This window comes from Sceloporus occidentalis, unplaced genomic scaffold (genome assembly GCF_023333645.1).
Source record: "Sceloporus occidentalis isolate IW3139 unplaced genomic scaffold, rSceOcc1.0.p SCAF_5, whole genome shotgun sequence".
Classification (NCBI taxonomy): domain Eukaryota; kingdom Metazoa; phylum Chordata; class Lepidosauria; order Squamata; family Phrynosomatidae; genus Sceloporus; species Sceloporus occidentalis.
The window spans coordinates 56,285,456-56,298,492 of record NW_028316985.1 but is presented as its reverse complement, the minus strand read 5'-3'; the positions used below and the strand labels follow the sequence as shown (position 1 = coordinate 56,298,492).

At 40.2% G+C, this 13,037-nt stretch overlaps 1 protein-coding gene across 1 annotated transcript in view; it reads right to left on the bottom strand.

Annotated features, from left to right (window-relative positions):
• Nucleotides 1-12,683, bottom strand: part of CPM (carboxypeptidase M) — a 41,705-nt gene extending 29,022 nt beyond the window's left edge. Inside the window, exons 1-2 of the mRNA XM_089524152.1 lie at nt 12,630-12,683; nt 11,408-11,570 (exon numbers count right to left, since the gene is read on the bottom strand). Coding sequence (XP_089380278.1) covers nt 11,408-11,567 — 160 coding nt within the window. The 5' untranslated portion in view covers nt 11,568-11,570; nt 12,630-12,683. The remainder of the gene's footprint in view (nt 1-11,407; nt 11,571-12,629) is intronic.
• Between the last annotated feature and the right edge of the window lie 354 nt (nt 12,684-13,037).

Below are 13,037 nucleotides of genomic sequence, written 5' to 3'. Positions count from 1 at the left end.
GAATCTGGGATTTGAAGTTTGGGATGGGGAATTTTGAATTCTCTGCCAGAGAATTCTAATGTCTCCCCAAACTAAAACAACAACAACAACAACAAAAACAGGATCCCACAGGAACAGGATAGAGCTATGACACTTGTAGTGAAATCACAGTGCTATACTGTAATTATGCAGTGTGAAAAGTCCCTCAGTGTAGACAATGTTCAGTTAGATTGGAATGGGTAAATTGGAAATAGGTAATATAGGTGAACAACAGCCTCTGCAATACCACATATTCTTCAACTCTGAGACAGACCAGCAGTCTGACTCAATATAAGGCAACTTATTGTGTTCCTACATTTATTCAAATGTACAACTAGCAATTTCAGTAAGAAAGTCTGTCCCACAATTGTGGGACTTGCATTTAAAAAAAATAGTATTGGGACATTAAGCAATCCACCATCTAAAGACTTTTTTTCAGAAAAAAACTCAGGAAAATTCCTGAGAAATACAGCGAAATGCAGATAGGATGAGCACCTGGGACAAAGGCCTGCATGATATATCTTCTGCATTTGGTCAGCCAATAAAGTTATTGCTTGTTTGTAGATTCTGTATTTGCTGCATGGCCAACACAGGTACTCATGAATATGTTTCCTGAACTTACACTTGGTCCCTTTAAACAGGAAACAAGATCTTTAAAAAAAAAGATTGTCAACCACTTTCAAAGGCCACTGAGGTTTAGGTTATATTTCAGAGGAAGCAAAACCACAGTAACTTTTCCAAGGTATAACTTTTCCAAGTTCAAACAAGAATGTCCCTTGCAGATTGTTCCGATGGCACAAGCCATTTTGGGATGGGTTCTTGTCTATTTTATACCCCTAATAAGACGGGGTATAAGATGATTAAGGGAGCCTTTTAAATCTTGCAGGGTAAGGGCTTCTAAAATGCCAGAGACAGCTGTGTTCCTGAAGTGATCTGAAAAATTATAGATATACAGCCATATAGATGAGGATATTTCCAATTGAAACGATGAGAACTAAAGAAAATAAACAAGCACAGTACATCTGTTAGAATCATAGAATCATAGAATCATAGAGTTGGAAGAGACCACTAGGGCCATCCAGTCCAACCCCCTGCCATGCAGGAAATCCAATTCAAAGCATCCCTGACAGATGGCCATCCAGCCTCTGTTTAAAGACCTCCAAGGAAGGAGACTCTATCACCCTCCGAGGGAGTGCATTCCACTGTCGAATAGCCCTTACTGTCAGGAAGTTCCTCCTAATGTTCAGGTGGAATCTCTTTTCCTGTAGCTTGCATCCATTGTTCCGGGTCCTGTTCTCTGGAGCAGCAGAGAACAAGCTTGCTCCCTCTTCAATATGACATCCTTTCAAATATTTAAACAGGGCTATCATATCACCTCTTAACCTTCTTTTCTCCAGGCTAAACATCCCCAGCTCCCTAAGTCGTTCCTCATAGGGCATGGTTTCCAGACCCTTCACCATTTTTGTCGCCCTCCTTTGGACACGCTCTAGTTTCTCAATGTCCTTTTTGAATTGTGGCGCCCAGAACTGGACACAATATTCTAGGTGGGGCCTGACCAAAGCAGAATAAAGTGGCACTATTACTTCTCTTGATCTAGACACTATACTTCTATTGATGCAGCCTAAAATAACATTGGCCTTTTTAGCTGCCGCATCACACTGTTCACTCATGTTCAACTTGTGGTCTACTTGGACTCCTAGATCCCTTTCACACGTAGTTTCATTCAGCCAGGTGTCACCCATCCTATATCTGTGCATTTTATTTTTCCGCCCTAAGTGCAATACCTTACATTTCTCTGTGTTGAATTTCATTTTGTTAGCTTTGGCCCAGCTTTCTAGTCTATTCAGGTCATTTTGAATCTTGATCCTGTCCTCTGGGGTATTAGCTATTCCTCCTAATTTGGTGTCATCTGCAAATTTGATAAGTATGCTCCCAATTCTGTCATCCAGGTCATTGATAAAGATGTTGAATAGCACTGGGCCCAGGACAGAGCCCTGTGGGACCCCACTGGTCACTTCTCTCCAGGATGAAAAGGAGCCATTGTTGAGCACCCTTTGGGTTCGGCCGGTCAACCAATTACAGATCCATTTAACAGTTCCTTTGTCTAGCCCACATTTTACAAGCTTGTTTGCAAGAATGTCATGGGAAACCTTGTCAAAGGCCTTACTGAAATATCCACAGCATTCCCTTCATCTACCAAGCTGGTAATTTTATCAAAGAAAGAGATTAGGTTTGTCTGGCATGACTTGTTTCTCTGAAACCCATGTTGACTTTTTGTGATTATGGCATTGCCTTCTAGATGTTCACAGACTCTCTGTTTAATGATCTGCTCCAGAATCTTTCCCGGTATTGATGTCAGACTAACTGGACGATAATTGTTGGGATCCTCTTTTTTCCCCTTTTTGAAGATGGGGACAACGTTTGCCCTCCTCCAGTCTGCTGGGATCTCTCCTGTTCTCCAGGAGTTTTCAAAGATTATTGCCAATGGCTCTGATATTACATTTGCCAGTTCTTTTAATACCCTTGGATGGAGTTCATCTGGTCCCGGAGACTTAAATTCATTTAGATTAATAAGGTGTTCCTCTACTATCTCTTTACTTATTCTGTGCTGAAATTCCCCTATTCTGTCCTCTGCTCCATTATCCTCAGGTTGAGCACCCTTTGCCTTATGTGAGAAGACTGAGACAAAGAAGGTGTTGAGTAATTCTGCCTTTTCTCTGTCTTGTGTTAGCATTTTGCCATCTTCTCCACGCAGTGACCCTACCGTTTCCTTCTTCTTCCTTTTGCTGCGGACATATCCAAAAAAGCCCTTTTTATTGTTCTTAACCTCTCTAGCAAGCCTGAGTTCATTCTGCGCTTTAGCTTTTCTGACTTTACCCCTACACATGCCTGCTATTTCTTTGAATTCCTTTTTTGTGATTTCCCCCTTTTTCCATTTCTTATACATGTTCCGTTTCAAACTTAGTTCGGTTGAAAGTTCCTTAGTCATCCATCCTGGTTTCTTGATACACCTCCCGTTTTTCTTTCTCACTGGAACTGTTTGAAATTGTGCCTTCAGTATCTCTCTTTTGTTACTGCAGTCCACTGTACATCAAAAACAAAACAAATGGGAGACTAAAGACTAAGCTTAGGCAAGAATACTTTTGTGGGCTACAGCTTCACAAGCCTCCCTATTTATATGGCTATGGTCACTGGGAAGTTCTGGCAATTGTCAAAAAGTAATTTCAGCAAACTCTGAAACATGGGAAGAAGAAATGTGTGGCAACTTCAGCAACATACCATTCAGTGTGTTCCAAATGATAAAACAGTTTAGAAATTAGGCTTTTTATTGCATACAAGAATGAGAATTTGCTTGTACGTAATGGAAAAGCAGGGAGAACTTGCCCATGCTTATATTCTCAGGTGTTGTTGCATCAGATATACAGAAGACCAATGTGAAAATTAGACAGGCCTTTTACTACATGGTATGTGTTACAAAAGAAGTCAGAATAAGTAGAAGCCGTGCTTCAATTTTCACTGCTTTCCTATAAACATGTGGGCAGGTCTCTGAGAGGCAGAACAACCAGTTATTTAGAAAAATAAAATGCTATTCCCAAACTTCACTGGGGGGGGTCATCACTAGGAACTCAACATAGGATCTGAGAAAGAGATGGTAAAATTGAGTGGAGAGCTATAAAACTAACCATTAATCTTTAAAATATATAGTTGTGTCATAGTATTTAAAAGCTTTCTCAGTCCCGACCTCTCTTTCCTCTGACTAACCCAAGATTCCTAGGGTGTGTGACAATTTTCTTCAAGAGTTAACATATCACCTGCTTTTCTTTGTCAACTTCTTTCACAACTATTAAGCCATTGGATAATTTCAAGTATCTTGTAGACCCAGGCGAGAATTTTCAAGCTACTTAAGTCTGCCTACTTGCAAATATGACAGTAATTGTGAAGTTGAAGGCTTTCATGGCCAGCATCCATAGGTTTTTGTGGGTTTTTCAGGCTATGTGGCCGTGTTCTGGAAGAGTTTATTCCTGACATTTTGCCTACATCTGATGTAATTTTTCAGCATCAGGATTGTTCATCTATCTATCTAATATCCATTTTCAGCAGCATAAGACATTTACAGCATGACCCTATGTTGTTTGGTCACTAGAAAATCCTGCTCTGCTCACTGGGGCTTTTAGGTAAGTTTGCGTTGGATTGCTGCTTTAGCTGATTAAATGGCCACAATATTATTTGGAAAGACAGAATGGTTGTCTTGTTTGCTCTGCATGCCTACATGATCTGGGTGAAAGAGACTGAGGCGGGTTACAAACCGCCATAAAGTACGCGCTCCGCGCGTACTAGGGTTAGGAAGGGCCGTATTAGGGTTAGGAAGGTTCTTACCTTCCTGACAGCCCTTTCTCCCAGTACGCGCGGAGCGCGTAGTTTTTTGCGGTGCCCATCCACATGGGCGCCGCCATGTTGACGTACTGGACGCTGTGCGTCCAGACGTGTCGCGGCGGAAGTGACGTCGCGAGGACGCACTCCACCCCTCGCAGCGCCACTTCCGCGTTCCAAAAAGGAGCGGCATTTCGCCGCTCCTTTTTTGCTGCGCAGGGAAGCCTCGCGGTCTGGCAGCTTGGGCTTCCCTACGCAGCGAATGGCGGCGGCGGGAAAACGGCCCCTTGAGAGCCGTTTGTAACCCGCCTGAGTTTTACAGCATCCAAACACAGAAGCACACATGAGCAAAAGGAAGGACTTGTATAATTAATGGGAGGGGGGAGCAAGAAATGAGACCAGCTTCTGATGCCTGGTAATACTGTTTGGCTCTACAAGTGGGGTGCGAAAGGAGAGTCTTTACTTATTTAATAAAGAGCTAGAAAGTATATAAGGGGAATAAATACTCAAAAGGCACCAGATCCTGTTTGATCTTCAAAACTAAGCAGAGTCAGCCCTGATTTGTACTTAGACAGGAGACCATCAGTTAATACCATGTACTAAAGCTATATTTCATTGGAAAGAACTGGCAAAACCACTCTATGTACTTTTTGCCTAAGAAAACCCTTTTGGTTGCCATAAGCCAACAGGCAACTTTATCTCTGTCTCTCTTTCTCTCTCTCTCTCTCTCTATATATATGGTCTTTTTTCATCTTCTGTTAGTGATAAGGGCTACCAACAGGATATTCTGGGCTCTGTACACTGAATATGTTGAAAAGGACACAAATTGTGTAAACTTTGCACATCCTGATTCATATGTTATAAATTACATGGTTTTAATAGAAATACCATACATCTCTACACAGTGAGGAAAACTGACCAAATCAGGTGCAATTTTAGCCCATTTGGATTTCTTTATTTCAATGAAGCTCTATAGGGTTAGAGTGGGAAACATTTGTTTCCTCTTTTTCCTATGCAATGCAACACCAGAAAAAAAAAAGATATCAGTCAGTGGTCACATAGAAATAACAGGAAAATCAAAGAGAAAGTCATTAGATGAAGTTCCCTGATAACTGTATGACCACACTAGAAAATACTGTACTTAACTATTTTGTTAAGTATAGTTACTTCTACGTGCCACAAGGAAATTCTGTCTTGAGCTATTTAAGGCTCAAAAGCCTTACAGTTCCTAATGCCAATCGTAAACCTTACAAAGAAGTCATGTTTCATGAGGAATAAATCGATTAACTTAATATAGGTTTTTATCAATGAGCATAAAGCTCAACAACATTAAATGGAATTTCAGTGAGGGAGATGTGAGATGACATTTAAGATTTAAAGCAACCTGTGTCCCAATGTTTGTACTTTGATAAGTTTGTATAAATTTACATAAATATCACCCCTTGTAACCTTTAAGTGTACATCCACTAATAAATGTGCATCTTTTTACAATTACCATCTCCCCATCTCCTGTGAGTAAAATTGGATGTAATAATTCATCATGTATGATTTAATTTTCTCTTCATTCTTAATTTAGACTAGAAGGTTAAAGTTAAACTAATCTTTGAGTCTCTCCAGACAAGAAAAACGTGTCTGAAAATAATAATAATAATAACAATAATAATAATAATAATTTGTTTTATTTATATACCGCTATTCCAAAGATCATAGCAGTGAACAGCAAGTAAGCTAATTAGCAAGTAAGCTAATTTGCCCCCAACAGTCTGGGTACTCATTTTAGCGACCTCGGAAGGATGCAAGCCTGAGTCGAGCTTGGGCCCTTTTGCTGGTCTTGAACTCGCAACCTTGTGGTTTTGAGTGAATGGCTGCAGTACAGGCATTCAACCACTGTGCCACCAGGGCTCCCAGGTCTTGTTATTGTACAAACCAATTTTATTGTACATAATGTCTTCCCATCCTCAAATATTCACAGGGAACCCCTGGCATTATCCAAGACCTTTTACTACCTCATCCCAAGTCAGTTTAAATTAATCCATTGTTTCCCAAAATGAAATGTACTTCTCCATGCCTGTTTGTGTTACACCCGAACTAGCTACAGTAGCTGTGGCCAAGAAGCAGTTGGACTGGATAGCCCTTCTGCTCTCTTCCAACTCTATGATTGTAAGAAACATAATACCCCCTCCCCTCCAAAACACACACACACACACACCTAGATTCAATACAGATGAAACAAGGGAATGAGGAATGCTAGCAATAAAAGAAAATTAATGTAATGCTTTTAAATACCCAAGGTATTTAAAGAATGATTTTAGGTGCAAAACCATGAATATGCAGATAAAATCAAAACAAAAAGAACTGGAAGCACTCAGTAGTTTCAGAGGCTTTTATTCTTCTGGATTAGCCCTAAAATATAGAGTTGCTTTTCCCTCTCCTGCTGAATTACTGAACCTCACTGCCAGGTGTACTGCTTTGATTCATTTATATGCCCTCTCGCATCAAGGTTAAGCCATTTATAGCTTGGAGTTATCTCTTCCCCTCAAGCAAAACTTTCCTATTCAAAACTGGAGGGCAAGTAAGCATGGCAAGTTATTGTTTTATATGACAATGTGTGCAAGAATTGTTTATGCCAGTAAATGGAAAATGTCAGTAAGTCCGGATATAGAGGATTGGTTACATAAATTATTGGCTATGGTACAACTGGACAAACTTACCTGTCTGAGGAGAGAGCAAGATTGGGATAATAAAAAAAGGCAACCCTTACAACAATATTTGGATAAGGAAGGGTGTATACGATATATATGTAAGGTTTCATTATTTTTTATTTGCTAGCAAAAATGTTATTCTGCTACTTTCCTTACATGTTTTTCTTTTCTGTTCTGTAATCTGGAGTCACAAAAAGGACTGATTGAAGAATATATTTAGATTTGACTTATCTGGAGTTTAGGAAGTCATTTTATCTTCTAAGATATGTCTTGTTCATTATTTATTGTCTCTTTCAAAGGGGGTGGTAGGCCAGGGTTGGGGATGTATGTATTGTTACATGTTGTTATATATTGTATTGTTTTGTAGTGTAGTGTACAATGTATAGTTTCTTGTATATGTGTATGTTTTCTCAATGTTTTTTAATTTAATAAAAACTATTTTAAAAAAAGTAAAAATAGAACTGGAGGGACAAGAAAAGGAGAGTGAAATTGCCATCCTGATGGAAATGTGCACACCTGGCCCACCTCGCAAGGCAGGCCATGACAGGCAGCCAATTGCACTGAGAAGAATTAAAAACTGCTCACCAGAATGGTATTTATATCCCACTCTTCAACCTTAAAGGCTTTACATTTGATGTCTTCAAACTAATCTCTCCCACCTTAGCAATCATCTTACCACTAAGTTATATAGTAATTGGTTAATTAATTGATAATAGTCACTCATTAGTTTGCTAAATATTTTAGTAAGGTAGCTCTGTATAGTTGTATAGAGGCAAATTATGAAGTGCAAGAACACATGTCAATTTACATAGGTGGTCCCCAGAGGACAGCAAAAAAATGCAGGCAGCAAATGCAGGAGAGTCCTATCAGTTTCATCTCAACCAGGAGCCTGTATTTTGTAAAGTCAACAGGCCTTAATTCACACTAAGCCACTTGAAATTACTTTGTATTTCAATGGGGTTATTTCATAGCAGTTGCTGTGAGCATTACAGCAAAGCTAAAACGGGACAAAGAATACCGAAGTGGAGGGAATCAACTCTGCAAGCCTTGTTCCATTATATTACTTGAAGTACCACATACCAATGTCTCAAGAATTCTTCACCATATCTCTTGCAGAAATAAGGCATTTTCCTTAGTTGTCAACTAACTAAATAAAAGGGAAAAATCAGAATGCATCTTCTTTTTAAAAAAAAGACAAATGGTTTTTCAATTTTCAGGGTGCAGTTGGACTGCAGTCTGGCTGGCAGTTGATTAACTGAATGGAATGATCCAGCAGGGCTCTTGTAACTAGAGATATAAAATTTGCAGAAATATTGAATCTGCATAGGGAAAAACCACCAAGTTAAAAGAAAATCCCAGAAATTTTCAGAACAAATGAAGAAAAATCAAAATAACACACACAGCTCTTTATGGATTGAAAGTACTTTTATTACTTAAGGAGTATAAAATGCATTACATACAAACCTAGCATAAAATTAACATGTTTGATCTATTAACAGTACCGTTTATTCAGAATATAATTGCAAGCTTAATTTACTTTTTAAAAGTTTTAAAAAGTAAACTTTTTAAAAAAAATTCTGCAAGAAAACCTGAATTATAAAGAACCTCTTTGTTTTTTTCTGGTTTGTGGAGCAGGTAAAAAAAAAAACCTCCAGTTAAAAACAGAAGAGAACATCAACATTAGTAAAATAGAGAAAATTATTTTGTCTCCTCTAGTTCTCTGTAGCATCAAGCAGATAAAACACACTTGTCTCCATAAAAAGAACTGAATACAGTAAAGGAAACCAAGAACTTAAATCAATCTGATGCTATACATAGTTTTAAATATGGGAAAACCTTGTCTTAAATATTTTATTCATCATTCTAAAAGAAAATATTCCATAATCTAAACTTTTTCCTCTCCCCCCCCCCAAGTCTTTACATCTATCTTTATGGTCTTACTTCTGACACCAATATTGGGATGTGCACAAGTTATAGGTACTGCTAATCCTTCCTCTCCCTGGGCTTTACTGCCATTGTACCGTCAGCTTACATATATAAACAAATAGATGAATTCAGAAGTTGGGCAAAGATTGAGCAAAAGCTTGTAACTGGTACCTTACAGAAGCTGAATTATACTTTTGACTTTCAAATTACAATATTTGCCTTGGCCAAGAAATGTAAACGGTGTGTTTAAAAGCTGCATTTTCACTGAATTCCTGACACTAAATAACTGACTCAAGGGTTTTAGAAAAAAACTGTGGACTGGCATTTTCTTTATCTATGAATTGTCACTCTGAAGGAAAATATCTCACAAGAATAAATGTATTAATTCCTCTTATTTATTTGGCACATGATGGTTTTTCCTGACTTATGCCTACTATGCAAGGTGAAATACATTTCCTTACTTGAAAGAGCTGCCATTTGAAAGACTTCAGCTATGGGTATTTTAAATGTTGGATATTATTCATTTACCATGGTCAGAGTCTACAATGAACTCCAGATGTGTGCATTTTTTACTACCCTGGACATAAGCCATAATTAGAAGAGTTCTGCGCTACATTTAAGCAGACAGTAATAAAAGAGTTCAGATTCTCCAATGCATATTAAATCTGAAACTAGTGGGATTTAATTCTAAATACAGGGATTTAAAAACAGGTCATAATCATCATTTGGAATTCTGGGCACCACAATTCAAAAAGGACATTGAGAAACTGGAGCCATGTGTCCAAAGGAGGGCGACTAAAATGGTGAAAGGTCGGGAAACCATGTCCTATGAGGAAAAACTTAGGAAGCTGGGGATGTTTAGCCTGGAGAAGAGAAGGTTAAAAGGTGATATGATAGCCCTGTTTAAATACTTGAAGGGGTGTCATACTGAGGAGGAAGCAAGCTTGTTTTCTGCTGCTCCAGAGGCTAGGACCCGGAACAATGGATGCAAGCTATAGCAAAAGAGATTCCACCTCAACATCAGGAGAAGTTCCTGACAGTAAGGGCTGTTCGACAGTGGAACAAACTCCCTCGAAGTGTAGTGGAGTCTCCCTCCTTGGAGGTCTTTAAACAGAGGCTGAATGGCCATCTGTCAGGGATGCTTTGACTGAGAGTTCCTGCATGGCAGAGGGTTGGACTGGATGGCCCTTGTGGTCTCTTCCAACTCTATGATTCTATGAAAATAATGGCATCTTCTACTGTAGAAATACTGTACCTACATCAAAAGTTTATTTGGAACAAAAATACCTTCTTAAATGTCTGACACCATAAGCCTACAAATGGACCACAAAAGTTTTCACATTAAATCAATTAGTTCCTTCATTTCTTTGAACTCCCTTCATTTTGCAGAACTGCCACTTGTTCAGAAACATCAAGGGAATCTCGATTTCTGTTACCACATTTGTCTTGCACATCACCTCTTACAGTCATAAAATATTAAGCTATGTAGGAAGGTTTTCCTCTCATATTTGCAACCATACGTGACAACCAAATCTCTGCAGCTAGTTGATGTTGACAGGCCTCCTTCCATGCAGTTACAGATTGCTTTTAGCAAACCCAGATTAAACTGGATTATAGAGACAGATGATGCATTTCTTAATAAAATAACTTTATACTGTATTTCTTATAGTGTCATCTGCCAAGTAAGTGACAGCTTTGGGGGCTTAATGTCACTATGATACTTACTAGTATAGCACAAGTTTGTGCAGGAATCAAGAACCTGATGTTAAATCAGATTTTGCTGTGGCAACACAACAACAGATTATTCCATTAGATCGTATCTGTTTACACAGAAACTGTAACACAAGATGAGACAAGTACATAAATTTAAAATAGTTTAAATTATGTGTACTAGGCATTGACTAATATATTAATCAGATGATAAAATTATTCAATAAACTTCATTGTTGTGAAGTAGTATTCTAATCACAGAGCTCGTGATTTTAATAGTAGTAGTAGTGGAGAAAATAGCATCATCTATCGTTCTTCTCCAAATTCCCTTGCTCACCCTAAATTTAGCTGCAGTTCTCACTGTAACTAGAAGGAAAATTGATTCCCCCAGTTTCAAAACATTGTTGAAAGCTATTTCTGCCCCAGTGCAAAATATTCTGAGGTGTCTTGGTCATGAATGGGTAATTAAGTCATACTCAGAATGGAGGACATTTTGGAATTTGTCCTGGACAGAAGGTTGAAATGGAGGACAGGTCCTGGAAAAGGAGGCTGTCTGGTCACCCTGCTCTTGCCAGATGCACAGTGGGTTTCTAGAGACATAGTGGGCTAGAAATAGTGAGGAAAAAAGAGACGAGTGAGGGCATGAGACCAGGGTGTGTGAACACCAGGATGACCCCTACCTTGCAATGACTTGCCAATGCTGTATAAGTGAGTGGTGGAAGAGAAGTTCTTGTGTATGGCTTTCAGGAAGGTTTCCATCTCCTCTGTGTGGTGGTAGCTGAAGTCCAACACACTGTTGGCCCAAGGAAACAGCAGGAGCACCAAGCCGAGTCTGACCATCACCTAGAAAGAAGCAGAGCAAGTAAGCCAAGAGGGCTGACTGAAGAAGGCTGCCTCCGCACTGCAGAAATAATCCACCCTGACACCACTTTAGCTGCCACGGTCAGTATTCAGGGAAAGTGTAGTTTGTTGTGGCAACAGAGCGCTCTGACAGAAAAGGCTAAATGTCTCACAAAACTATAATTCTCAGACTTCCATAGCACTGAGCCATGGCAGCTAAAGTGGTGTCAGATGCAGTCTTCAACTGCCATGGCTCAATACTATGGGATTCTGGGTGCTGTAGTTGGTTGTGGTACCAGAGCTTTGCTCTGTAGGTAAATATATTGAGGCTGTGCTTTGCATTGGCGTTACAATAAGCTACAATGCCCAGAATTGCATAGCACTGAGCCATGACAGTTAAAGTGGTGTCAAACCAGATTATTCTCTAGTGCCACAATAAACTACAATGTCCAGAATTGCATACCATTAAGACACAGCAGTTTAGTGGTATCAAACCTGATTGTTCTCTGGTGCTACAAGAAACTACAATGTCCAACATTGCATAGCACTGAGCCATGGGAGCTAAAGTGATGTCGAACCAGATAATTCTCTGGTGCCACCAACAACAACAATGCCCAGAATTCCATACCACTGAGCCATGGCAGTTAAAGCGATGCCAAACCAGAATATTCTCTGGTGCCACAATAAACTACAATGCCCAAAATTGTATAGCACTGAGCTATGGCAGTTAAAGCAATGCCAAACCAGACTTCATTCTGGTGCCACAATAAACTACAATGCCCAGAATTGCATAGCACTGAGCCAGGGCAGTTAAAGTGATGCCAAACTCCATTTTTCCTCTGGTGCCACAATAAACTACAATTCCCCACACTGCAGAGCCCTGATCCAGGCAGCTAAAGCGATGCCACACCAGATTTCATTCTGGTGCCATTTCCTCCTCCTCCTCCTTTTCCCCCACATACAAAAAAGGGGGGGTCCCAAATGGGGGGATCAGGTGGGAGCAAAGCAGCAGGGAGGAGAAAGTTTTCTGCCCCTTTCCAGCCCCCTCTTCCTTCTCCTCACCCCAGAAGCAGAGGCCAAGCCCCCTGGAGACCACCTCCGACTGGCAGCAGTCTTCCCACTCCTTCGGCTCATTGCCACTTTGCAGAAGCAGCAGCAGCTGCAGCAGCAGCAACAGAGTCTGAGAGGAGGACTAGCAGGAGAGGCGCGAGGGCAGCCCTCCCGGGCAGGATGAGGGACGCAGGGGACACCCAATCCAGTCAGAGGAAGAAGGTCCCGCCCCCTCCTCCTCCTCCTCCTCCAGTGCCCACTAAAGCACCTGGCAGACAGGTGGGAGGAGAGTGGCCTCCAGGGGTCCTCCCAGGAAGAGCAGGAACAGCCCAATAGAGGACATGGCCATATCCAAAGCTGGGGAAAAAACACTCCTAGAAATATAAATCCATGCTTCTGCGTTGTCCCAATGGTGCCCTA